This window comes from Solanum dulcamara, chromosome 8, assembly GCF_947179165.1.
Source record: "Solanum dulcamara chromosome 8, daSolDulc1.2, whole genome shotgun sequence".
Classification (NCBI taxonomy): domain Eukaryota; kingdom Viridiplantae; phylum Streptophyta; class Magnoliopsida; order Solanales; family Solanaceae; genus Solanum; species Solanum dulcamara.
The window spans coordinates 72974408-73000907 of record NC_077244.1 but is presented as its reverse complement, the minus strand read 5'-3'; the positions used below and the strand labels follow the sequence as shown (position 1 = coordinate 73000907).

The 26500-nt window shown below is 33.5% G+C and overlaps 5 protein-coding genes across 10 annotated transcripts; 4 read left to right on the top strand and 1 right to left on the bottom strand.

Moving 5' to 3' along the window:
* The first annotated feature begins 3046 nt into the window (after positions 1–3046).
* On the top strand, positions 3047–5250 carry LOC129900360 (mitotic-spindle organizing protein 1B-like). 3 transcript variants are annotated; one of them, XM_055975318.1, is made up of 3 exons: positions 3047–3290; positions 4487–4521; positions 4651–5250. In XM_055975318.1, the coding sequence occupies exon 3, from the start codon at positions 4659–4661 to the stop codon at positions 4878–4880; it is 222 nt and encodes a 73-aa protein (XP_055831293.1). In that variant the 5' UTR covers positions 3047–3290; positions 4487–4521; positions 4651–4658; the 3' UTR covers positions 4881–5250. The 3 variants fall into 3 exon arrangements, with proteins under 3 accessions (XP_055831293.1, XP_055831292.1, XP_055831291.1); XM_055975317.1 differs by having other exon boundaries at positions 3052–3290; positions 4444–4521; XM_055975316.1 differs by having other exon boundaries at positions 3052–3290; positions 4390–4521.
* Positions 4897–10712, top strand: LOC129900359 (HVA22-like protein e). 2 transcript variants are annotated; one of them, XM_055975315.1, is made up of 6 exons: positions 4897–4980; positions 6923–7230; positions 7344–7370; positions 8259–8381; positions 9741–9894; positions 10316–10712. In XM_055975315.1, the coding sequence occupies exons 2-6, from the start codon at positions 7184–7186 to the stop codon at positions 10343–10345; spliced, it is 381 nt and encodes a 126-aa protein (XP_055831290.1). In that variant the 5' UTR covers positions 4897–4980; positions 6923–7183; the 3' UTR covers positions 10346–10712. The 2 variants fall into 2 exon arrangements, with proteins under 2 accessions (XP_055831290.1, XP_055831289.1); XM_055975314.1 differs by lacking the exon at positions 4897–4980 and having other exon boundaries at positions 6938–7230; positions 9741–9909.
* A 265-nt stretch (positions 10713–10977) lies between these two features.
* LOC129900603 (11-beta-hydroxysteroid dehydrogenase A-like) lies at positions 10978–13593 on the top strand. The gene is made up of 6 exons (XM_055975614.1): positions 10978–11318; positions 11674–11866; positions 11977–12062; positions 12295–12426; positions 12507–12671; positions 13157–13593. The coding sequence occupies exons 1-6, from the start codon at positions 11130–11132 to the stop codon at positions 13445–13447; spliced, it is 1056 nt and encodes a 351-aa protein (XP_055831589.1). The 5' UTR covers positions 10978–11129; the 3' UTR covers positions 13448–13593.
* Positions 13594–14687: 1094 nt separating this feature from the next.
* Positions 14688–20977, top strand: LOC129899668 (DEK domain-containing chromatin-associated protein 1-like). 3 transcript variants are annotated; one of them, XM_055974690.1, is made up of 11 exons: positions 14688–15189; positions 16021–16054; positions 17348–17427; positions 17584–17643; positions 17798–17911; positions 18000–18080; positions 18215–18292; positions 19392–19935; positions 20285–20382; positions 20466–20496; positions 20595–20977. In XM_055974690.1, exons 1-11 carry the CDS (start codon positions 14863–14865, stop codon positions 20768–20770), a joined length of 1623 nt encoding a protein of 540 aa, XP_055830665.1. In that variant the 5' UTR covers positions 14688–14862; the 3' UTR covers positions 20771–20977. The 3 variants fall into 3 exon arrangements, with proteins under 3 accessions (XP_055830665.1, XP_055830662.1, XP_055830663.1); XM_055974687.1 differs by having other exon boundaries at positions 14690–15189; positions 18212–18292; XM_055974688.1 differs by having other exon boundaries at positions 14691–15189; positions 17801–17911; positions 18212–18292.
* A 130-nt stretch (positions 20978–21107) lies between these two features.
* Positions 21108–22275, bottom strand: LOC129899669 (auxin-responsive protein SAUR71-like). The gene has a single exon (XM_055974691.1). The coding sequence runs from the start codon at positions 21876–21878 to the stop codon at positions 21369–21371; it is 510 nt and encodes a 169-aa protein (XP_055830666.1). The 5' UTR covers positions 21879–22275; the 3' UTR covers positions 21108–21368.
* Positions 22276–26500: the final 4225 nt, after the last annotated feature.

Here is a 26500-nt window from a genome sequence, read left to right as displayed (position 1 = left end):
TGACATTCTTTCGATCTCCTTTTATTGCCAACGGAAAACTAACAGTAGGGTAAGAATGATAATGGCGTGTTGGTTAAGATTGGAATGCGCATTCACGAGGTAAGCTTTTCTTTTGCAATGATAAATATGTGATATTGTCTTATGAATTCATTTGCAAATAACTATTTTTTGTGTAAACAAATCAAAATATTATAGTTAAATCCTTAATTGACTACAATATAATAAATATTTTTTTTAGCTTGTTATAACAAATTATCTACTGGTTTCCTTTTTTTCCCAATATTGTAATGGACCTCCGATCTTATTTAACTTCAAAAAGTTAGCTTATGAGGTGATAATTATTCAAAAGGGGTAATTGGACATAACTTGATCCTAGATAGGAAAGTATGAAGGTCGAGGATTAAAGTAATGGGTTAGTAAGTAGTCAAACAATTTTCTCTTCCTTATTTATGGAAGAATATGGTTATATCGCTGAGTCTTTAGAGCATTTTGTCTGACATGACATGATTTTAGATAGCAAAATATCTAATTTAACCTCGAATATTAAATTAGAAAATGAAGTGAGACTTGTCCAATAAAATTAGCCAAGAAATTATATTAACCACAAGTATATTGTAGGAGTAATAATATCCAACTTTATGATCATATCTTTAGAATGGACATATCAAGTTCCAAAAGTAACTTGAGATCAAAACTATACATAAATAGGGAATGATGGAAGTGCGATTGCATAGTTTGTCCTTGTATTGCAATTGGGAATACACTGTTGTAGGGGGTCGCAAACTTTAGTCCGTTACGCAAAAATATGACAACTGACATAAATCCACCAATCTCTTTAGTACATCCATTCATCACCACTCTTAATTCATCCATCAAAAGAATTTCTTTTGAGATTGGTAAGATGGTCCACTAAATTGTGATATCAAAAAAGAAATGAACAGACACTTTAGTTGAATAATTAATAACCTAAAATTAGTTCCACCCTTAGTCACTTTTAAGTTTGAATTTTGGAAATGGAGAAATTTGTAGGTAACACGAATCAGAATTTATAAAAATAATAATAAATCTTGGATACTAGATGAGTAGATACAAAGAAAAAATAACCCCAAAACTTATTCTTTTGTTTGGCCACAAATAATGTTTCTATATTGGTAAATACTGCAATAATCAGTATCTTACAATACTGCAACTCCTTTGATGAAATCATTATACTATAACTTTTGATGGCCAAGTACAAAGTTCACGACTATGAACTTGTGGTCATGGTCTCAAAGTACATGTGCACATGGTTTGAGTTCTCAATTATTGTTCTTCTGTTTCATATTTATTTTTAAAAAATTCACTTCTCTTTAGTTGAATAACGTATTAAATTATGTCCTTATTATTTCAAAAAATAATAATCCAATATTAAACTAACTCCAAAACTTATTCTAATAACTTTTAAACCACATAGCTATAAAAATCAATAAAGACAAATCAAATAAATTAGTGATGGATTATATGAAAATTCAATTAGCTAAGAGCTACTTAGCGATGGATTAGCTAGAAATTACCAATAAATTTCATAGCCAATTTATGTTTTTTAGTAGAGGGGTGTGGATAATTTGGGGCGGTCCAAGAACAAAATATATGAGTTCATGGGAATTCGAGTAGCTATTACTTATACCTTGTATTTATATTTAAAAAGTCCCTAAATATTTATAAATATTTGTTAGTAAGCTCAGTTAGTATTGTATAATATATTTTGGGGAGAAATCCTTTGATTGCGTATAGATCTATGTCTTTCTTGTTCTACTAGCTAAGAAGAAATTCTCACATGTCGTTATTACAACCTTTCTTTTTGATGTCAAAGACCTAATTTGAGATTGTTACCTTGGTCATAAATTATATATGGTACACTTGCCTCTGGTGGGGTTGTATATTTCTTATCATGATTATATATGAGTGGAATACTTTATGGACTCGAAATGCATAATTGTCCTTTGTCTCTCTTATGATCTACAGTTGCACTCGATATGATCAAGTTTGTGAAAAGCACTTTGAGAAAAAGTTAAGTCATATACAGTCACATTAATGAAGACCCTACTAATTTGTAAATTTAGAGATAACATTGTTACGTATATACTTACGTTGCCTCATGACTTATCTGCTCTCTTTTCCTCCTTGTTTTTTATTTGATTTGATCAAATTAAAGCTTGCATCGGCTAATTAGCTTTGGCTTATTAGTGGAGATTACTTTCCAATAAAATGCCCTCATTAGGTATGGAGAAAAATAATATAATAATAATTAAAAAATATCGGCGTTTTTTTACATGTGGCCTCATGAGAATAGTACATAATGATCCTCCTTTCAATCTCTTATAATTACCATCACGTGTAATTAACTCTCAAACCATAAAGATCAAATAGATGGATTTTCACGAGGAGGTTCTTTAGTAATATATATATATATATATATATATGCAGGTTCACGAGGTTCTATTTTTGTAATTATGTCTACTCAAGTCGTTCAAATAGTACTATTGAATAAAAGAGTAGAAAGACAGTATTATTTTAAGAGATGGATGATATGCTTTGAGAGGAGAGAGTTTTAGCGAGCTATGGCGGTTCTTGTTAATCTTGTCTAGGTAACATTAACATTGTGAATTGTGGCTGACAATTTGTTAGCAATCTCGATGCCTCCACTTTGTCGTGCCCTCTTCACTAGTATTGGCATCCAATGTTACTACTTAATTCAAGGGGTGCTTTGATTTCTAATAAACTAAAACAATAACACTTGCAGAATAAATTTCTATATCAGTATGTAATTTTTGCACAAGTAATACATTGTTTGATATGTTCATAATAAACTTTACATAACCACTACTAATATATATGTTTGGTTTTTCATATTTATTACTACTCTAGTACATTATAAATAGAAGCATAATTGATGAGAAAATAATAACATTATACCCTCAGTATTCTTCAGTGATATTATAAGGTAGCCGTTCTTTAGCAACAAAGCTGTTATAGTACAGTGGTAAGTATTCCCGCTGTCACCATCCCGGCGACGGCGAGTTATTTTTCTTTGGGCTTTTTGGTTACAAAACGATCATATTGGGCTCAGTATCGATGGAGTGATACGGAACCCACAAGCCCAAATTTCTTCCATTTTGGGCTAGTAGGAGATCAACCCGAATCCAATTGATTTTGGCCCTAGTTTCAAATTTCGCACACCTTTTTTTCTTCGGCCAACGATCACTCTCCCTCCTGCGTTTCTCACTCTCTTTGTTCCTTGAGATCAAGTTGTAAGCTTTCTATCTTTCTCTCTTTTTTGGCTCTCTCTATCTCTTTATTCCAATGATCTTAATGAATAAGTACGAATTAGGAATATATTGCATTCTGACTTTAACTAATAAAAGGATTGAGTATGTCAATCTCAACTAATTACTTGGAATAACTGCAACCACACACCTCAACTAGTTCCACCAGAAATCTGTCATCTATCACCGCAATAAGTATTAGGTTATTCTATACACTAGATTTGACCACTAGGCCACACCCCACCAAAGTTTTGATCTTTTTCAACCCCAATTTACGTTCTGACTCTCTCAAATCTAATAGTAATTGAATTGCTTGGAAAACTTTATCATTGTTCTCTATGCAATTATTTGTATTGGTCTTTGTGTTTACAAGTTAATATACGTTTTTGTGTCCCCAAGAGTATGATTGAATGGTTGAGGAGTAGGAGTAGTAAACTGAGATCTTCAGTTCAAATCAAAGCTACACCACTTAGGGTGATCCCATTTGCCCTAACCTTTGTGAATAGATTTTCCCTGCATTGTGCTTGTGGACTATTACAGACGCACAAGTTGGTTGAAGCACCGCCGTCAATTTTTAAAAAAAATAAATAAATCAATATGCATTTCATTTGCTTCTGGTGTAATTAGCTTCGAAGTTGTGATGGTGTACTAATGTAACTAATCTGCATTTGCGGTCATATAGGAATGAAGATGGAACAGTAATTTAGTATATCTTGATTTCAAGTGTACCGTCTTTTGTTTTCGCTCTTTTGCATTCTTTCAAATCTTCAGTAAGCGAAATAATGCCATAAAATACGGAGTGTTTTTTCATTATTTGTGAATTTTCAGCACGAACGATGAAAATTATAAAATTCATGCAACTTACCAAAATCTTTTAGTTATTGCAACTGCAGACTTCATGTTCTGACCATCTGAAATATCCCTTAAATCCAAATCAGTCTTATCACATATACCGATGAATTGACGTTTTTATGTTAGAGAACTTCATAATTAATGCTCTTTTTGAATACTAATTTCTGTGTCTATCACTACTATTGCTATTTTTAGAAAATAAATTTCATATTTGAATCCTTCTTCCTGTCAGATTAGTCTGCTAAAATCCCAGATTCTTTGACTGTGTGTTCCTCACGTTCTAAAGGTTTTAGAACTCAGGATCTTCTCATCGTTTAAAGTTGATGTAGGAAAAGAAAGCAAGCTGATCCAGTTCATTATACTGGTAAAGTTTTCCGTTTCAGAAAATTAGTATTCATTTCTTATTCTGTTCACTTTAATGAGTTCTGCTGTACGAGGCATGGATTGAATCATAAGCTATCACCTTTTCCTATTCATGATTGTGGATTTACAGTTTCTCAAATGGATCCAGAAGCTGCACGCACCGCACTGGATTCACTGGATCTGGTATTTCATATGTCAAACATTCTTGACACTGGGCTTGATCGTCACACTTTATCCGTTCTGATTGCACTTTCTGAACTGGGTTTCAATCCTGAGGCCTTGGCCGCTGTAGTTAAGGAGCTTCGCAGAGAAACACCGGCTTCTTCTTCTGTCCAATCAACTGCTCCATCTGCACCTTAGGCAGATTAATTTTAAATCCCATTTGATTGCTGAAATTTGATGGAACAATCTCAGGAGGAGCTCTTTCTTAACCCTTTTGATCTTCCCTGTTGATTGATGTGTAAGTGGGTTGTTCTCTTATCCTACTTTGGCATCAAACACAAGGTGTTTTTTTTGAGTTTTGAGGCTTATTTGGAGTGAGCCTTCTGGTTATCCTTTATTATGCAAGCTTTCTCCGTTTATTTGAAATGTCAACTGGCTGATATGTGTGCTTTTATTGACTTCTCTTTGAAAGATCATATCTTATTTTGCTAATACGGGATAAATATAGAAAAGTACGATCCAAATGTTGCCTATTTTATCATCTTCTACTTTGTTGAGTGTTGTAGTATTGCCAGCATAGTTTATAAGCAAGTACTTACCGATGACTAGCTAGTTTTAATGGAGTTCAAAAGGATGCACTTACTAGCTGCTGGTTAATTATTTTCTGAGGTGTTTCAATTCCAATGCAACCCTGAGTGACCAACTATATCATTAATCACATAACCATTGAGCAATTGTGACCAATTTCGTCATTTGCATTCCCTACGTGTTTTTATCCTATTATAGTTGTTTCTTCTTTTAGTGGAAGAACTGTTGAGATTCTTGAAAAAACTTAGTCAGCAAATGATTTTTCTGTTAGTGCATCCTATGCCAATTGTATTGTCTTATATACAGAAAAAGGCAAGGTTTTCTGTGGATATTGTCTGATTTTGTTAGATTGGAAATGTTTTTGCTACATCAGTGTAGCAAGATAATACGAACTTAGAGTTTTCTGTATGGCATCATATCTAGTATCTGATCTGACAACGGGGATGCTCTCCAAAGAATGTTGGCTTCTCATCCATCTTTTGTGTGGTTATGTCTGTTTTTCATTTGTGGAATCATTAGATTTCTTCTCTCAAAACACTCTATTTATTCTGTTACTGATGACACTCAAGAGTCTAGACAGAAACAAGTCCTCCAAGTTAGTTGAGTCCTAGTTCAAGTATGACCTTTTCTTTAAATGAAGAATTCCCTGAGGCACAACTCACAAGGTCAAGGGGAGGTTTTTCACCCATGTGTAGTCTACTGGTCAATGAAGTAGGTTGTGAACAATAAGGTTTCATGTTCAAATTCTAGCAAAGACAAAAAACACTAGATGATTTCTTTCCATTTGTTCTAGCCTTGATGAGGAGAGAGTTATGTGGTACATGTTGTTGGGTGGGAGGTCATACCGTGAAATTAATTGAGGTTTGCGTAAGCTAATTCGAACATCATGATTATAAAAAGAAAGACAAAAAGAGCTTTATTTTGCACATTGTAATATTTAGAGTCTCTCCCAAATAAAGCATATACTTTTCAATTATAGTCCAGTATAGCTATTGGGGAGTGGAAATGATCACTTATAAATTGAATAGAAGAAATGACTTAATCAAATCTTTTTTACGTGTAAAAATAAAAATTTCTTTTAAAAAGGGACACAAAACTAATCTAGTTTTTGTGTTCTTTAGAAATTATCAGACTTACCTCAAACTTTTATATTTTATAAAAAACCTATCAATTAGAACTTCAAATGCATATCAATATTTTATATTCTATCTACTTAACCCCTCATTAAATGGATTTTATTAAAGGGATTGTTGTAAAACATGAGAAGATAATATTGAGGAATAACTAGTTGCTACAGTTGTTATTTTTTAAAAAAATTATCATGTTATGATTTTTAGATAATATACTATCTAATTCATTATAAAAATATTAATTTTATGTCAAATTTATAGATATTTATAATAGTTTTTAGAATTGATGGGTAAAAATTTTGTTTCATGTTTTTTTTTAAAACGAGTGAAAATACATTTTCCATAAATAATGGTCACATACAAGTTGAGATTTCATTCAAAAGTGGTTTTCTAAAAATATTTAGAAATCTATGATTAAATGTCAGCTAAATATTCTTTTCATTTTAATTTATTTGTATCTTTTTTTTTTTTGATACAAATATTTAAAATCATAAAATTAAAAGATGTTTTGATACATGGTAGGCGAAAGAAACGAAGGGAGTATTCTTTTGACCCGACCCGAACAATTTATAGCAGTAACGCATTACTATGTGGGGGTCAGTGCTAAAGGTGTAGTGACGGTGAGAGAGAGGATGAGATGCCTCCACGAGTCGAATGTGCTGTCACTATCCATCTCTGTTTCTAATAAACTGCAATTCACTTCTCACTCACTCGGCACACTCGATACTGTTCTTTTAGTTGCAGGCCAGGCCAAAGTTTTTGTTTTTCAGCACCAGAATAGTTATGGGTAAATTCTTGACTGTGATGACTCACCTTCATACTCTTGCCGGGTAATATTTTACATTAATTTCTTTTTATTTTTATTTCCTCTTTCTTTATAGTGAAGCTTTGATTTCATTCTGTTTTTTTTTTTTTTGGAAACTCTATATATCTCCATATGAAGACCATCGGTGATGTTGCTCTATCCTCTGTAAGTACATAAATACTTTAGTTTTTTTTTTTAAAAAAAATACTTTGTTAATTGTCCCGATTTATATACTCCCTCCCTCCATTAATAATAATAATAATGAGCTAGTTTAACTTAGCACATTATTTAACAAAACAAAAAAAATATTATTCTATCTTGTTATCCTAAATTTACGTCAAATATAGGAAAATATTCTTTATTTTTTTTTAGCTTTAAACATACCGTCGTTCTTTTTCAAATAAATTAAAAAGGAAAGTAGGTCATTCTTAACAGAGGGAGTAATTTGGATTCTGAGAGTCAAACCAGACAATCTTTTAGCTAAAACTGTTAGAGTGGGTTAAAATTTGAATTACATGCTATGAGAGTTAGGTTCATCCTTGTTTGAGCTTCCCGATCCCCACTTTAGTTGGGTTTGGGCATGAGGAATGTTATAATAGTATCAGAGTCAGGGTTATCCTTGTTTGAGCTTCCGGTCCACACTTCTGTTGGGTCTAGGCTTAGTCCCATATTGATTGGAGAAGGAGTCGGTCTACATCTATGGACTTAGCCAATTCTTTTGAGTTAACTTTTAGGTTGAGTTCTCTTTCTTTAAATTGCGTAAATTCTTCCTTTCTCTCAATTTCCCACTCTTTCTGTGAGGCAAAGGTCTCATATCTTTATTTCATGAGCAAAATTTCTTAGTATGACTACTCGTCTTTTTTTTTTTGAAAAACAAAAGGTTGGGGTAGGAGAGGGGAAAATTGAGGAGGAGGTCACAAGGTGGATAATGGAATCCTCGTCGACAACCTAAATTGGGCGGGACGGAGGGAGTAATGCCTTTATTTCTTTATTATTTCAGTTTTTCATGTTTTCAAGGATGAAATGTTAATAACTTTGTTTTTCATGATGAAGATATGCATCAGTAGTGGCTATAGAGAGCACATCTAAGTTGGATGATGAGCAATGGCTTGCTTATTGGATTCTCTATTCTTTTCTCACTCTTATGGAGATGCTCCTTCAACCCATGCTTCAATGGTAAGTAATTAGCATCCCTTTCTTTATTCCCCTGCCCTTTTTTCTTAAGATAGCAAAGAAAAAGTAGTACTACTATATATCAAAACTAATTGAAGGCCACCTTGTAACTGGATTTGTTAGTTACTACATGGTTTAAAAATAAATGTGTTTGTGTAGCCAATGCAATTAGTTGGTCAGCATGAATTTAAGTATAATTGATAGCACTTGTACTCTGTAATTCTCAAGGGGATCAACAGAAAGGGTAATTACATGGTGTAATCATCAGTCGACTTCAAATTTTCCTTTTTCATTTCTAAGGTTACTTATATGCACACACATTAAATAAGCTTTAAGCTAAAATAAAAAAATCAAATCATATGTTTACAGTTGTGCAACCAAACATACAACAACAACAACCCAGTGAAATCCCACAACGTGGGGTCTGGGGAGGGTAGAGTGTACGCAGACCTTACTCCTATCAAGGTAGGACGGCTGTTTCCGAGAGACCCTCGGCTCAAAAAAGGCATAAAAGGGGTCAGATAAGGTTAAGAAATTCAAAGCGCTATAGGAAAATAAATAACGAAGGCATCACAGATAAAATAGAGTAATCAAAAGTACTGAAAGCATTAAATAGTAACATAAATAGCAGAAATGAGAGTACAAGGAATTGTAATGTGCTAGTGCGCCTATGAATAGGGAAGAATAACGAGACTATGTACTAGCCTTCTACCCTAATGTGGGTCCTCCACAGCCTCCTATCTAAGGTCATGTCCTCGGTAAGCTGTAACTGAGCCATGTCCTGTCTAATCACCTCTCCCCAATACTTCTTCGGCCTACCCCTACCTCTTCTGTAACCATCCATGGCCAACCTCTCACACCTCCTCACTGGGTCATCTGTGTCTCTCCTCTTCACATGTCCAAACCATCTCAGTCACATTTCCCGCATCTTGTCTTCCACCGAGGCCAAACATCACACTACAAATTTGACAAACAAATAGGTTATTGTAATGGATACTACTATGTAATTATTTGGCTACTTAAGTAGTGACTTTACATAGCTAAATAATTACACGGGAAATGATTGGATTATAGCTATTAGTTTGTTCACATATATTATAGAGAAGACCGTCTAATGGATCTGTTACCTGCTGAAAAATCGGTAGTGATTACACTACAATTTCCAAACATGCCCTAAAAGAGAGAGGAACAAGAACAAAATACCTAGTAAGATGTGGGTAGACAGGTAGTTTCCAATAGAACTGAGTAGATCCTCGAGAGAGGAGGGAGGGGGGGGGGGGGAGCAGAGCAAGTAGATAATCTTCAATTAGTTTTCGAAAAAATATATATAATCTTGATTCAATTTTTATGCTTGTTTTGTAGGATACCTATTTGGTATGATTTGAAGCTAGCAATGGTGACATGGTTGGTTCTTCCCCAGTTCAGGGGAGCTGCTTTTATTTATGAGAAGTTTGTTAGGGAAAAATTCATCACCAAATATGGAGCTCGATATTTCAGAGACAAATCTTCCCCTCCTGTGAGTCATGCCAAGGTGATTAAATTGTCCCTTATGAATTGTGGTAGTTGAAGATCTTAAACTTTGATAAATAAAATTAGGATTCAAGTTATACACACGATAAAGCTATTAATATTTACACCATTCATTCGATTGAACTGACCATGGCATGTTATTAGTCTTTTTTTCTTTTTCAGGTTATTATATCAGGCTTGTTATATTGGTTATTGATTTATATATCATGCCTACCATTGTTGATTTATATAAAGGTCACAAACTTAAAATGAATAGATTTTGCATGATGCTAACGCACAATGATGGAGGTTTTGTGCTCTTATTTCACAAAGAATACATTGTACCGCGATTTCATGGATCATTTTTTGAGAGAATATATACCTAGGAAGTGCATAGTAATATCTTTTATTGTTTTTTTTTTGGACAGGTGAGCGTGAAAAAACCCAGTGAGGACTGATTGAGGAGGCGAATTAATGTGGAAGCGTTGCTCTCTCTTGTTTTAATCAAGCGAAAAAAACACTATCTGTAATACTATCAGAATAGGAATTGGTGAAGATCATAATGTAAATGTTATGTCGCCACTTTAAAATATGTAATAATCGTTTGCTTATCGATGAGCGTTTTTAATTATTTTGTCCGATTTTAGTTGATGCGTGTATGGAATTAGTGCTCGAGATCTATTCTCAATTTGAACGTTGGTTGCATATATGGCCACAGTGTTCTCAGAGTAGCAGCTTGTTAATTGGTGACGCTATGATGTCTGCTTGTTTATACAACAGCTAAACAGGAAAAGAATGAGACTTAAGTTGGAGCTTTGATCCTTAGTGTTGTCTAAAGTGCAAGGGCAAATTTGCATCTTTCGTATACTTTGATCCTTTTTCTTTATAATAAAAAATAGTCCAAGTTGATTTTAATGAAAAGTAATGCACCGCAACAAATGAGATAATATAGAAATCGATGATGTCTATATCGATCTGATATGTATGTATCTCTTTCCATACAAAAAGACACATCACGACCGCTTTGACTAAGAAAACGTGTCATGTTACTTCCATGCAGTGGTAGTAAATACAACACCGCTTCATCTATATCTTTCTGTTTTGCTTTTATCAAGGATAAACTCTTTATCTGTTCTTTGTTTTTTCATACCATCATTATTAAACGTTACAAGTTTGAGTCCATAAATACAATTTCACTTGTTTTGACTGCCTGAGTAACGTACGCCAAAATCATCAGAAACAATGTTGGTGGAACTAATTCACAAATTTCTCAACTTAGTAGCTCCTCCAGTTTCCTTCTTCAGCTTGCTTCTTTTCTTGCCGCCTTTTCAATTTTTCAAGTTCGTCCTCTCAATTTTGGGCACACTTTTTAGTGAAGATGTTGCTGGAAAGGTTGTCATCATCACCGGGGCTTCATCCGGCATCGGCGAGGTTAATTATTTTCAACCATTTTTATTTAGGCTATATGATAATTAATCATGAACATTAATTTTAATTGAAAAATTAAATTGTTTATGCTGTAATTATTATTAATAGTACATGGATTGTTATATAATATATGCATATTTGAGAGTTTAATTCCACCAAACTGAATAACAACGCAGTGGCGGAGGTAGGATGATAAATTAAATCCCCTTTAGTTGCAACTTATGCGGTGTAATGTTGTTGTTTTACATAAAAGAGAATTCTGATGATGTGGGAAAAGGTTTAAAAATTGCCACATTTGAATCCCCTTTTATAAATTTATGACTCTTCCACCGAAGGAAAATTGTTTGACAATTTGCAGTATCTGGCCTATGAGTACGCCAAGAGAGGAGCATGTTTAACCCTTGCAGCCAGAAGAGATAGGAGTTTGAATGAAGTGGCCGAAAGAGCAAGTGAACTTGGCTCACCAGATGTTATAACAATTCAAGCTGATGTTTCAAAAGCTGATGACTGCAAAAGGATTGTTGATCAAACCATGAATCACTTCGGCCAATGTCGGTTTTAATTCGTTTGATTCTGATGCTTAAAATGTTTTTTAAAAAAAAGAATGATTAAGCATGTTTTATGGAACTCTTTTTGTTGTGTTATTATGTTATTAATGCAGTGGACCATCTGGTTAATAATGCTGGAGTGCACGCGATTACTCTATTTGAAGATACAGAAGATGTCACTGATTTTAAATCTGTCATGGTAAAGTGGAAAATGGTTTTGATTGTTACATATAAGCGGACAGTTTGAAGTTTATCACAAAAAAATCATCCGTGTGGTGAATGAAAGGAACATTCATTGAATGAGTTTGACGCAAAACCTCCTTCTCTTTAAGAGAATAAAGGCTGTATGCATTACTGGATTAATTCGAATTAATGGTAACCTAAGTGAACTAAAGTTTGAATCGTTATTTACATGTTTTGGTATTTCGCAGGACATCAACTTCTGGGGTTCTGTTTACATGACCCGCTTTGCAATTCCATATCTTAGATATTGTAGAGGTAGGATCATTGTGCTTTCTTCATCTGCTTCTTGGCTGCCTGTTCCAAGATCGAGCTTTTACAATGTGAGTATAAACTTTACTGCTTTTTATTCTTCCATTGGAGACGGTCACATTTTAACCCTACTAAAATTTTGTCATGGCAGGCAAGCAAAGCAGCGATATCTCAATTCTTCGAGACGTTAAGAATTGAGTTGGGGCAGGACATCAAAATAACTCTGGTGACGCCTGGCTTTGTTGAATCTGAACTAACGCAAGGCAAATACATCGGTAAGGGCGGCGATGTAGAGGTTGATCAAGGAATGAGGGATGTAAGTTTTCCTCTTTGCTACTAGTTTCTGCCTTTTCATCTGGCTCTAGGTCGCTAAGCATATAATTATGGTAATCAATCTTAACTAACCTAAAATTTGGAATTAACTTATGTCTGTGAAAATTACTCTCTGTATAGTTGTTTTGTAGCATCATCGTAAGGTGACTTGCAATAACAGGTAATAATTTTATGTAGCAACTGTAATTCGGTAACATGGGAATTGGTAGATAGCCACTATATAACTAGTAAAAAGTTGATTGTCGGTGTATATGTAATGCTTAATGTAATCTTTTTAAATCCATTTTAATTAAAGGTAATTTGACCTGAAAAGATTGAAATTTTAGCAGTGCAGAGACTGTTTCTTGCATAATCTATTGGTTTGATAACTTATTCGGTTCATGCTAATGCTCTCTCATTTGCTTCTACAAAGAATTACGTACATTACTCATTTTGAGCAAGAAAGTGGACATTTTTTGTGTGAACCAGGTGCTCATAGGCGCGACTCCCGTGGCTAAAGTTGAATCATGTGCCAAGACAATAGTGAATAGTGCTTGTCGAGGTGAAAGATATGTGACAATACCAGCTTGGTTTCGAGTTAGCTACTTGTGGAAGGTGTTTGCCCCGGACGTGATAGAATGGATCTACAGGCTGATGTATCTCACCGGACCGGGAACTTCACCGGAGGATGCACTTAGCAAGAAAGTAGCAGATTATACGGGCGCGCAAAATGTGTTGTATCCAGAAACTATCAGGACTTCAGAAACAAAGAAGGACTAATGCTATGATGTAAAAGAGGTTGTAGTTAGTTTCATGAGTTGTAAAGAGTTTGTGTTGTCTGCTGTTTCCTACACTGGAGTTTCAACAAGGAAGACCTTTGTGTGGTAGTTTGTATTGTGACTATGAATAAAATTATGAATGTTTCAGTTAATTATACAGTATTGTTTGTTCTCTGAAAATCAACTAAAAGGACATGATGTTATCAAGGTGACAACAATATTAGAAGAGTGGCCTTTGCAGTAGCTCTTTACAAGTACAATGCAACTAGTTGTGGACCATATTAATATTAATAAATAATAATGCATCAATTTATAAAGTCCAATTAACCAAATATGAATATTTGGGAATTTTGATATTAAATATATATTTTTTATAACAGAAAGAGTGGAAAAAAATTAATGTTTTGACTAATTTTCATAGTCAAAGGAAGGTAGAATTGAAATTTCATATAAGTGAGGATGGTGCCGACCAATCTTTTCTTTTAAAATTGTGGTCAGAAGCTTGGGCGAACTCTTTTGCAGGTTTCAGACCCAGGAGTCAATTTTTCCGCATGAGCATTCGGTACATGTAGACTTTATTACTATCTCATAAAGAAAATTAGGTACCGTACGTAGACTTTATTACTATCTCATGAAGAAAGTTAGCTAGAGAAACTTATCATTATATCATGAAGATAGTTAAGTAAAAAGATTATTTTTCGAAAGATTCTTAGCTTGATTGTAATAATTTTAGGTAAAAATAAAACAAACAACAGTGAAGAAAACATAATAACTAATAAGAGAAGCATCGCAAAGCTTACAAGAAAAAAAATATGAACAACAATTAAATAGGGTAGTAGCCAAAATACAATAAACAAATGATGATAAATATCAAAAATTAGATACAAAAATATGGTTAGTATAACAACAAACACCAATAAGTTTGAATCCTCGAAAGTAAGGCAACACTTCACTCCTATTTATCTTCTACCCTAATTCGTGATCTCAACACCCTCTAATTTAAATTTAATACTCTATTCATTTCAATTTGATTGGTATGTATTAGGGACCAAATTAGTCCAATCCATATTCAATAAGATCCATTTTGATAATTTTCTCCACATAAATCCAAGTATCAAACGGGCAGGTCAATAGAGCTGACCGTGAAACAAAACGTGGCATTGGCGGGTTAAAATTCATGTTTATGTGGAATTTTTCATAAGTTGCAAATTTTGAAACGAAAAATTCCCTATTTTTATTTTTAGCGGCAGATCTACCCGCGGTTTTCCAAAAGAATTTTCCCGCAAAATTTTGCAGTTGTATTTTCCGAATATGAGTAATATGGTCCATTACACCACACCACTCTTTATTCAACTGTTGTCATTCAGCAGAATTTTCTCCCTTCAACGCACAAACAAAACCTAACTGATAACTTCCATGGCGGCCGTGAAAGAAACCCTAGAAGAGAAGAAACAAGTAAAGGAAACAATCGAGAAAATGGACAAGGCAAAAAAGAATAGCGAAGAAGAGAAAGAAGGTGCAGAGGAAATGGATGTAGACAAGCAAGATGAGGAGGTGAAGGAAAAAGTTGTGAAGAAGGTAGAAGATGGAGGTGTAGGGAAGGAGGAGGAATGGAAAAGTGATGATGGGATTTCGCCTAAAACACCAGGTTCCAGGCCGACGAGGGAAAGGAAAACAGTGGAGAGGTATTTTGAGTCTTTGGTTGCTAGAGGTTCAGCAACTAAGCCCTTGTCTATTGTGAAGGTATAATTCAAAATTTTCTGCTTTTGAAAATTCACTTGCTTCATTGTCATAGATCCGATAGGTAAAAGAAGGTTTTTTGTTCAATCAATTATGCTTCAATCTCAATCAAATCATTGCTAAATCCAAGAGTTAAGCTGATTTAGTATAGGAAGAACCTGTAAAACTAGAAACATGAGGATCTTTGTTATCCATGTCTATTCTGTGTTTAGAGGATTCAAAATGTTGCTGCTAAAAAGTTTAGCAACCTGCCTCTGTTCTGTTTTGGGTATTCTCAAGTCATTTTTTTGGGGTCTAAGTTTGGTTTTTGTTGTTTTATTGAGGAAGATCGAAAAAAGGTACAGTAAGTTCTGGTTATGTGAAAAGTATAATCTTTCATATCCATGTGAATAAAGAAATCAAGAAAAAATAGTTGTGCACCAATTTTAGTGCATATTCCTTCCTTTTCTTTTGATGTTTTTATTCTTTCTTTTGAGATGTTTAAGATCATTGTTCAATTCATCTTCAATCCTGATTCAAATAATTTGTCAATAGAAAGGATAAGGAAGAATTGACTAAATTTGGTAGAACGTTCATTTCTGTAATTATTCCCTGTATCGCTGTACCTTTTAAGTTTGTTGAGGGTGGTTTCCCGTCTCTTCTTTGTATTCCTTAAACTAAGAAATCAAACCAAGAAAACTAGATAATTTCTGTGTCATTCTCTGCATGTTTCTTGGGTTCTGTATAGGGAACAAGTGTTATTGAAATGTCTTGTTTCAATTTTTACCATAAATGTTATTAGCATTTGTCATTGTTTCGGAGATTCCCTCTTATTATCCTGGTGATTAAATGCAGGGTCAAGGTACACAGCTGAAGGACATCCCAAATGGTACATTTTCTTTTATTTGATGCAACCACTTTTTCCCCTTTCGGAGTCCGCTTTTTCTTCTTTTTTGCTTTTATGTATATTATCAAGTTTATCTTAGAGAAACTAATAAGGAGCCCGTTTGTATGGGCTTAAAAAAAGTAACTTTTATGTATTAAGTGCTTTTAGAACTTTAAAGTGCTGAAAGTTATTTTTATAAATAAGCAGTTGATTGTTTGGATAAAAGTGCTTAAATGAGTAAAATTATGTGAATTTTAGGGTTAAAATAATAAAAAGTATAGTTTGGGAATTTAGTTAAAATATAAATTATATAAAAGTAATTTTCATGGTCAAAGAAAATGACTTTAAGCACTTAAAAAAAAGTTAGCAATCCTAACTTTTCATATTTGACTGATTTTAAGAACTTTCTGGCTTAAAGTTAGCATTAGACAAACACATCCAAAAGCTGAAAAGGGGTTTTAAGTTGGTTTTGACCAACTTAAAGCCAATCCAAACGGGCTCAAGATTTAGTTATATCAGTTAGCGAATATTCATTGAGATAGTAACATAAACAATATCCTTTTTGTGCCAACAAAATCCTTGTGTTTGATCCTTGTATTTTCAGTTTGTGCTGGATGCTAATTATATTTTTTCAGCAGTTGTTTGTGTGTTTAACTTTGATGAATAATGAACATTGCTAGGTTATTGCTTTGTTTCATTTATCTCTTACAAATTTATTTCTTTCGAAGAGAAGGGGTTGGATCTAATGAGCCTGGTGAAGCATTTAAATGCTTCTGCTGTACCCTTTACTTCATTTAATACCCATATGAGCATAGGACAGTATACATACATTGCAGAAAAATAGGTGTGCCCAACAAATTCCATTTGACACACTGGAACAATGAATAACCTAGCTGTAGTACATCAGTGTCTTTTCTTTGTTCTTTCTTCTCATATATGAGGTATAGTCTTTGGTAACAAAAAATAATGAGGTATGACTTTACAAAAAGTTTATATGCGTATATGTCAACACAGATACTGCATACAGGTTGGTTACCAGTTAATACTTAGATTGACTGATTACTAGCTTCACAATTTCATATTTGATTGCCAACATTTTTATAATCTGTTGTGCCATACTATTTCATGTTATGTACTAGCAAATATGAAGTATTCTGTTTTTTTGTTGTGCTTGTGCTTTTTTTATTTTGGGTGGTTGCTTTATATACATTTGATCTTCCTTTGTTTGAGTAAATTTGTGGAAATGAATTGTCTGATGATAAATCCATTGACAATTTTTTTTGTGAAATATTTCAGTGGCATATAAGTTGTCCAAGAGAAAACCAGATGACAACCTGCAGATACTGCATAGTATTCTTTTTGGCAAGAAGACAAAGGTCATAGCCTTCTTCACTCTTGCAATCTATTAAGCCCTAAAACTTGATGCCCCTGCTTACACACTCTGTCTCTCTCTTTCAACTCACAACTGTATTGTTTGGGTTATGGTAGTATTGCAATCATATAAGTGTTAAATGAAGTCCTTGCATTTGCAGGCACATAATTTGAAGAAAAACATAGGGCTGTTTTCTGGATATGTTTGGGTTGAAAATGAGGTAGTCAGTCTCTCTCCTTCGCTATATCTTGTTGATTCGTCGTTTTTTGGATGATGTGACATATGTGGATGGAATATGCAAGTATTGACATCAAGTGACTTTCTGATACGTGAATGGCATGTGTATGTTGTTTAATGTCCCTTTCTTTCTCAAGCAGGAAAAACAGAGGGCAAAAATCAAAGAGAAGCTTGACAAGTGTGTCAAAGAAAAGCTACTGTTTTTTTGTGATATACTCAATATCCCAGTTAGTAGATCTGCAGCAAAGAAGGCATGTATCATCAATGGGTTTGCTGTGTGCTCCACTACAGCAAATGTATGCTCCGCTAATCATTATTGTTGCATATTTCAATTTGCAGGATGAGCTCTCTATGAAGTTATTAGACTTCCTGGAATCTCCTCATAGTACGACTGATTCTTTGCTTGCTGAGAAGGAACAGGTACAGCTGATCCTGCATTTGCTGCTTCCTCTTGCTCACAGTGCTGCGTTTTGTTATGACTTTGGTACCCATAAACCATATGTTTATCACAATGTAGTTATTCCTGTTATTATGTTTCATTTTGATCTCAGAAGAGTAAGAAGCGAAAATCGAAGGGCAAAACTTCCAAAAGCACAGGTTCCTTACACAAAGCTGTAGGAAAGTCAGGAAAGGTTAGCTTTCTTTTAATCTCCTTTCTCTTTGAAAGCCTGATACTGCAACAAATTTGTAATCTATCACGTTATTACTCTGAACCTTAAAGTAATGGTTTATGTATACCTGATTTTTTTGGCACCGAATGGTGTTGCATGCCGATCAATTCCCATAAAAGTCAAAAGAATAAGCAATTACGTCATTTCTTCTCATCTTCACAAGTCTTGGTTGGTAGAGTTGCTCCAAATTTGAATTGAAGGAGGATGCAAGTATTTGGTGGAATAGTTGGGGTATGTGCAAAAGTGTGGCCACCACTGTTGTAAAGAAAACAAAAACAAATTGAGAACTTTTAAATTACTATTTTTCAAAAAGTAAAAAGAAGAAAAAGAACTGAAAAGTCTCTTTGCAGACATGACAATAGGAATAGAGAATCCCACTTTTCTTGTTCTTCAAACACGATTGTTCTTCCACTTTTTTTCGTCCTTTCCTCAACACTCTTCTCAGAAACACTTTCATGGAGAGATGACAGACATACTCACTACTCCAAGTGATGCTCCTGCTGCTTGTGGGAAGTATTGACTATCAGTAAAGGCTGTCAGGAAAGGAAAATTGAGTCAACGACTACCAGGAAAATTGATTATCAGTAAAGGCTGCCTTTACTTAACATAAATGGTCTTATGGTCCCCCTATATGTATATAAATGAAAGAATGACATCATTTTACCTCTGAAGTGGTACAATAATTGTTAGGGTTTTAAGACGAACTAGTGGCAGTATCACTTTCTTAAGAAACCTTTGTTATTTTGAAATTTGTATTTACTTCTCCCTCAATGCACATTGGAATTGGCAGCTTCTAAAAACAGTATGTTATCTAATGCATATAGAGTAAGTTGATACAGATATCTTTTTAATTTTGTCAGTTGTAGATTGCTTGATTCCAATGTGTGTTGAGAGAAAATTATACTTTTTATATTTGCTTTAAAACATTGTTTTCACAAGTTGAGTCTGTAATCAGCTGTAAATAGTTGGACACACTTTCAAATTTAACCTGTTGTTTTTTCTGCAAATGCCTGACATATGTCTCGCTGAAAAAGTAATTCTTCTCTTATGTTCAAAGCAGAAGCATCAGAAATCTGAAGGGGAGAAGCGCAAGCAGTCACCAAAAATAGAGGAAGACGAAAGTGATGATGAACCATCGAGTGCCAGAGATGAATCTGGGGATGACAATGATGATGAGCAGGCCAATGAAGTAGGAAGTGATCATGAAGAGAGTGCTTCAGAGAAAGAGGAAGATGAAGTGCAAGAGGAAGAGGAAGAGGACGATGAAGAGGAAGAGGAAGAGGAAGAGGAAGAGAAACCAAAGAAAAAGAAGTCCAATGGGAATGTTTCTTCAAAGAAGGATTCTGGAAACAAAGTAACAGAGAAGCCCAAGGCTGTGAAAAAGGATAACCCTGCTAAATCCCCAAAAAGTTCAACTAAACCTACCAAAGTGTCTTCAAGTACAGCTTCCAAAAGAGGTGGTTCTGGTGCTGATTCAATAGTTACACCTAAGAAACAAAAAGTTGAAAAGAAAAGTCAACAAGAAGAAAACGAGTCGGTCAAGGAAAATGCTTCAAACAAGAAAAAATCAACCAAGTTTCCTGCTAAGGTTTCTGAAAAGGAAGGTGATTAACTTTCTCTTTATTCATTGGTGATTCGATATACGTGCTTTTATTCCTCTTTTATTGAGGTAAAAAACCTATATTTTATGTTTTATTTTTGAGGTATTGGTTTGAGGGATGGTGTTTCATCATTCAATATGGAGTGATCCTTTCAATATTTTGAATCAACTAACATGATACACCATTCTATTCAACTTCTTTTAATATCTCGGTGATCATCCAGTGTCTTATTCTCACCTATAATGTTTAGTATTCAGGGATAAATATACAATGTAATCATAACTCTGAATCTCTTATTAGTCTTATATATCTTCTACCATTTTTAAAGTTGTTCCAAAATCTTCTCGAATAGGAAAAGAAAAAAGTGGCAAAAAGGCCAAGGCAGAGCCCAGCAATGAAGAAATACACGCAGCAGTTGTAAATATTCTGAACGAAGTGGATTTTAACTCTGTAAGTGATATCTTGTCGTGTTAAATACACAAGAACTAGAACTTTTCTTACTAATCAGTTTTGTTGTACTCTTCCAAATGCAGGCAACTTTATCTGATATCATCCGGAATCTAGGTATGACCTAAGGAAACTCTTGTATTGCTTGTTCTTAAAAAAATTGATAGTACTGCTCTCTCATTTGGTGATTGACCGCGTATCTGTGGTCATTTCAGGTAGCCATTTTGGTGTAGATTTGATGCATAGGAAAGCGGAGGTGAAGGCTATTATCACCGATGTAATAAATAATATGAGTGATGAGGAAGAAGGGGATGACCCTGAGGCTGAGAATGAGGAAGCAGAAAATGAAGGTGATGACCCTGAGGCTGAGAATGATGAAGAAAAAAAATGAAGGTGATGCTTAATTTACGAGTCCAGTAGAAGGATAGGTATAAGGTTTTATACATCTTGTGAGTTGTTTTTATTTATACTTTTAGCTGGATATTAGATGGTGACCCCGATGGGTTCGTATATAAGGCATTTGTTTTGCCTTTGCTTGTTCTGTAGAGTTAACCTGTGCATTTCTTTTAAAGCAACACTACACCATCTGCTGCTGAAATAGTTTTCAAATTCTTGTATTTATGTTGCTGCAATTCTCTTTGCTTAATATGTGAATTTTCAGATACTTTATGTTGATGTTTTCAGTTGTACAATTTTATTCAGCCAAATGTGGCAACATGGTAGAATCTCCTATTAAGATTTTTTTCTTTTTAAATTCTAAAGACTCTCAAACCTTTTGATAAGTGTCTCAATCTTATCCATCCATCTCAAACCTTTGTAGCCATCAATTGTCTAGACGAAGCACTAACCTTATTAGCTAGTATTAGAAAAAAGACTACATAAGAACAGACCATATATTATTCACTGCAACTAAAAGTAACCCACAATTTTGTGCTATCTATGAACATTACATGCATATTTTAGAAAGACCACATACTTCTTATAGACAATTAATTAGAACTGTTGAGCTTGAGCATTCTTGGTGTAGTGAGAATCCCATAAGAGCCATAGCCTTTGCCCATTTCTCCATGCCCCAAGACCCTAGCTGGACTAAATGGGCTGCATGAGGCAAGCCCACACCCAGGCCCATTAATCTCTTTCTCACTATCCATCTGGCACAATACTTTGTGAAAGAGATTAACATCACAAGGAAGCAAAATGGGCCCTTGGCTACTGTAACCATATTCCATTTCAGCATCTTCAAGCAACATCTTGAATAATGGATGGTTTGCATATTTGGCCTTGATTATAAACTTTTCTTTCTCTGGCCCAACATACACACAAAAACAGCCTTGGGGTGCTAGTACTACTGAGCTCTTTGCTTTGCTACCACTGTGCCATGATTTGCTCTTCGACAACACAATCGTTCGACTTCCCTTCTTCATCGATAAAAATCCCTCCAATTTCCTTAGGATCGACGAATTTGAGTTCTTCTTCCCCTTATCCATTTCCATATCCATTCACTTTCTCAAGAACTCAAGAGTTCAAATGAAAGGAGAAAACAAAAAAGAAACAAAAAAAAATAAAAGCTTTTCGGTTTTAATTGTTTGGATGTAGTTGTGGATTTATCCTCTATCATAGGCTAAATTTAGCATAAACCTAGATTTTATTCTAGTTGGATTACTCATACTTTTGAGTATTCAAATAACAGAAAAGAATTCTTGAGAACTTGTGGTGAAGAAGGCATAAAGAGAATGGGAAAAGAGAGTTGTGAGGTATAGGTTACTAAGAGGCAAATTTATATATACGAAAGGTCACTAAGTTACATAGAGCCATACCCAAATAGATACTACTACTCACTATATATATTATAATATACACTTGCAATAGTCAACGGTGATAAAAGCTTTTAGTTTAAAAAAGGGCATTGTTATTTGCAAGGGATGAAATTGCTACTTTTTTAATTTTTTAGTCCTGAATATGAAAAAATTAATGATAGGGAGTACTCTCCTCAAATAGGATATATACAACGTAAATTTGAATTACTTTATTTTAATACGAGTAACGAACACCGGACAACCGAAACCAGGAAGGTGATTGTTTATTAAATTCCAATGGGGACAAAAGAGATGGCCACTTTCAGTGTATTCAACATCTTAAGAGTGAATGACAAAAAATGATCAAATATTAAATTGTTTTCCATAAACCAACATTTTTTTGTTATGTCATTCACTTTTGTTTTTTTATTGTTTTGACTCTTCCATAAATGGAGTACGTAGTTGTTGAGTCGGCACCGTAAAAGAACGTGTCTGATTTGAGTAGCACTAATTTCTGGACGTTTTTATTATTATTAGTATATTTCAGGCTTCACTTAATGTTGATCTAAAAAGATTACCTCAGCTAATTAATTACTACTCGTACTATTTTAGTTCAATTATTCATGCATCCATTTGAATTTTGGTCCCATTACAAGAAATCCATTAGTTTATTTTCAAGTTTTAATTTTTCTAATTAAGTTCTATGTAAAATCCAAGTTTGAATATCGTAAATTATTATTCTCTTTTTCTCTTACATATTTTTGAATCGAACGTCTATTGAAAACAAATTCTCTATTCCGCTGAGATAAATACAAAATTTGTATATATTTTATTCTTTCAAACCTCACATATAAAATTAGACTGAAATATTATTGTTATTGTATATTTGACGTTAATTTCTATACATTCACGGTGTTAAAAATCTTGTAAAACATGATGTAATAAAATTCTTTAAATTTTTTGATATATACAAACTAAAATTTGAAAATTTCTAAAAGTATAAAACAGTATTAGAATTTGAAAAACACAGACGAAGTTGATACGTAATAGTCTCTATTCTAGTTTATTCTTGTCTTGGCCAGTATCTATCTTCCCTTCACGTTTATAACTAAAAAAAAAAAAAGAATGCACAAATGAAATTGACGAAAGCATGACAGTTTTTGTTGGTTTTGTTGAGAGATAGTCAACAGGCGCGGCGGCTTATTATAGAGTGGGTTTAATTTGCAATTTGTTTTACTATATCGAAACTTACCTAGATAGGCTGACCCATAATTTCAACTTAATATATATATACACATAAATTTTTTAATACAAGCAAAAGTTACTGAGTTCGACTGAATTCTATTCAAGCTTCCAGAGAAATAGAGCGTATAACATGTTGTTGAATATGTTGAAAGTTTTAAGAAAATAAATAAATAGTTGATTACCTAAGGATTAGACTATAAGAGCTACTTTAAATTAAGAAAACAAGTAGTAGTTGATTATGTAATTACATACCCCAACATGTATTAAGCTTGATATCATAATTTGAAAGTGGTTTAATAAGAATGGGTGGAAACACACCAGATAAGATAAAAGGTTCTAAATTTGAGTTTTACTGTAATTCATTAAGAAGAATTTTGGCGTATTTAGTTTATCAAAAGAAATCAAGCACACATGCAAAAAGTGGGATATCTCATTATTACATATGTTTAATTATTTGCTTGTTGGATTATATTAGAATCTCACAAAAGGTCAACTTGTTTTTTCCTTAGTTGATGTTGAGGCAGCCTTTTCAGGTCTTAACTACTGGCTTATTGACACAAATGACCTTTCATTAAGCCCCCAGTTAAATTTTGTCGAGGTGTCGCAAATAGTATAACTTGTGATAAATTGTCCTTCGAAAACGTTAGATTCAAGTATGATGTTTACTTAATAAAGGGCAGTCCGGTGTATTTAAACTCCCACTATGATGTTTACTCAATCTTACAAATAAATCAAAATATTAGATAGTTTAACATTTGCAAGAACTTCTAACATTTTAGATAGTAGACTCAGGAATTTTCATAAGATTTTCAATTCGATCAAAAGAGATTGTCAAATCTCATGATCTAAAAGTTTCTAAGTTGAAAAAAATATAAATTAAAAAAAGGAGAAACTAGATTATTAGACAAACATTCATACCATATATATTAAGTCTACCTATACTTTTAAATAATTATGTATCTTGCCACTAATTAAGAGTTTTCAATCATATATTGAGAAAAATATATCTGAATACATGTATTTTTGCTACTAAATACACTAAAAATAGGGAGGAATGCGAGCGAGATGGGGAAGAAAGCGAATGAGATAGTTATGTATTCTAGATACATGTATATGTATGTATCTTGTGTGATTCACATGTATTTGAGATACCAGATACAAAGGAGAGTGGCGAGCAAGATAGGAGGGAGGCGAGCGAGATTTGTATTATGTAAACCGGATACATGTGAATTCACTTGCATACATTGTATCTAGAATAAATTACACCTAATTTTGACCTCATGCATCCCAAGATACATGTATTTAGACGTACGTGAACGCACCAAAATCTGGTAAGATTAATAATATTGCAAACTAGGATATATCTAAGTAATTAACTTCTAAACTAGTGAAATTTCTGTAAGTTTTCCATTTAAAAAAGGAAAAACTACATAATTACACATACTTTACTACCATATTTACTATTACTATCTATACTTTCAAAATATTATGTATCTACCACTAATTAAGAGTTTTCTACTAGATACATGTATTTTTTTGTTATCAGATACACTAAAATAAGGAGAGAGGTTAGCGAGATTAGGGAGAGAACCTAGCGCGATTCGTATGTATTCCAGAGACATGCGTATCACACTAGATACATGTACTTGTATGTATTTGGCTTGATTCGCATGTATCTGAGGTACCAGATACATGCGAGAATGGCGATCGAGATGGAAGAGAGGCGAGCGAGATTTGTTATGTATCCCAAATACATGTATGATGCACAAACATATGATAAGATACGTAATATTACAAATTAGAGTGTAAGTAAGTAATTAGCTCCTAAACTAGTGAGATTTATGTAAGTTTCCCTTAAAAAAAGTGTCATTTACTAAGCAATGGAAGAATATATATATATTTTATTATTATTTTTTTAATTTTTTTTTTCAAATTCATATATAAACTTTTTTCGGCGCGAAGGGGCAGGCAACTTAACTAGTTTTCTTGAAAAAGGATAACCGGCTTTTTGCTTAATTACACTGATTTTTTTTTTTATATATGGCAAACCTTTTAAGCATAATTACTCTATATGGGTATAGTTTTCCTAATTACATATAATAGCAAACATATGTTTGTCATTATACAAATGCTGTAGCGAATTATACAAATGCTGTAGCAAATTATACAAACGCTATACCCACGAATTATTTGTATACTGAAATATACAAACACTGACAATTGTATAGTGAATCATACAAATATGATACACGAATTGTATAGCGAAATATATAAACGTTATACAATTTGTGAATTACACAAATGCTATATAAAAACTGTGAATTGCATAATGAATTAGACAAACTAGTAATAAACTAGTAATGTTTGTCATCTCGTGTAATTTTCCCAATTACACCTGCTTGATACCCGGCCCATTGATTTCAAAATTCAGACCGGCCCAACCCACTTCTTTTAGTCCATTGGGAAGGTTCCTTTTGTGTAGCAATATTTTTCAAGAGCAGAATGGGCAACATATTGTTACATGTGTATGTGATAAGGAGGAAGTTATTTTTCAAAAAAAATATTTTTTATAATTTGGTTGGTTAATGAATTTTTAAAAATTAAATTAAATATTAATAATAATATTAACAAATCGGAGACTGTCTTGTGAAACTTTGGACCTTGGAGTACTAAAATTGATAATACTTTTCTTTAATAATATCATATGTATTGAAATTTGAATGATGCACTCTCCTCTTAATAAAAAAAATGGTCATTTTTATTTTTCTACAACCATTAATTATCTCTTTCCGTTTTCTCCACAAAACGGTAATTATTCCAACAGAAAATCAATCTAACATATTGTAATTAATCTCAGCTGCAAGTGATCTTAAGGTTTTATTTTACTATCAAAGAATTTGGTGCATTGGATGTGCTGCTCCTTCTTTAATCAGAGGTCTCAAATTCGATTTCTGAATATAGAAAAAATCTTTAGCAGAAAGCACTTCTCTCCGAATAGACCCTAAACAATGCGAGTATAGATATATTCGACCTTCACTGTGGATATTAGACATTGAATGAAAAAATCAAAACAAAAAAGT

What these genes read in the sequence shown, in the direction of transcription:
- LOC129900360 (XM_055975318.1), top strand. Translation starts at nt 4,659, where the DNA reads ATGGATCCAGAAGCTGCACGCACCGCACTGGATTCACTGGATCTGGTA.
- LOC129900359 (XM_055975314.1), top strand. Translation starts at nt 7,184, where the DNA reads ATGGGTAAATTCTTGACTGTGATGACTCACCTTCATACTCTTGCCGG. An exon ending in CACCTTCATACTCTTGCCGG is followed by an intron (nt 7,231 to 7,343) that starts GTAATATTTTAC and finishes CTCCATATGAAG; the next exon opens with ACCATCGGTGATGTTGCTCT. An exon ending in CTCCTGTGAGTCATGCCAAG is followed by an intron (nt 9,910 to 10,315) that starts GTGATTAAATTG and finishes TTTTTTGGACAG; the next exon opens with GTGAGCGTGAAAAAACCCAG.
- LOC129900603 (XM_055975614.1), top strand. Translation starts at nt 11,130, where the DNA reads ATGTTGGTGGAACTAATTCACAAATTTCTCAACTTAGTAGCTCCTCCA. An exon ending in CAAGATCGAGCTTTTACAAT is followed by an intron (nt 12,427 to 12,506) that starts GTGAGTATAAAC and finishes TTGTCATGGCAG; the next exon opens with GCAAGCAAAGCAGCGATATC. An exon ending in TTGATCAAGGAATGAGGGAT is followed by an intron (nt 12,672 to 13,156) that starts GTAAGTTTTCCT and finishes TGTGTGAACCAG; the next exon opens with GTGCTCATAGGCGCGACTCC.
- LOC129899668 (XM_055974687.1), top strand. Translation starts at nt 14,863, where the DNA reads ATGGCGGCCGTGAAAGAAACCCTAGAAGAGAAGAAACAAGTAAAGGAA. An exon ending in TGCTTGCTGAGAAGGAACAG is followed by an intron (nt 18,081 to 18,211) that starts GTACAGCTGATC and finishes TTTTGATCTCAG; the next exon opens with AAGAGTAAGAAGCGAAAATC. An exon ending in CTGTAGGAAAGTCAGGAAAG is followed by an intron (nt 18,293 to 19,391) that starts GTTAGCTTTCTT and finishes TGTTCAAAGCAG; the next exon opens with AAGCATCAGAAATCTGAAGG.
- LOC129899669 (XM_055974691.1), bottom strand. Translation starts at nt 21,878, where the DNA reads ATGGATATGGAAATGGATAAGGGGAAGAAGAACTCAAATTCGTCGATC.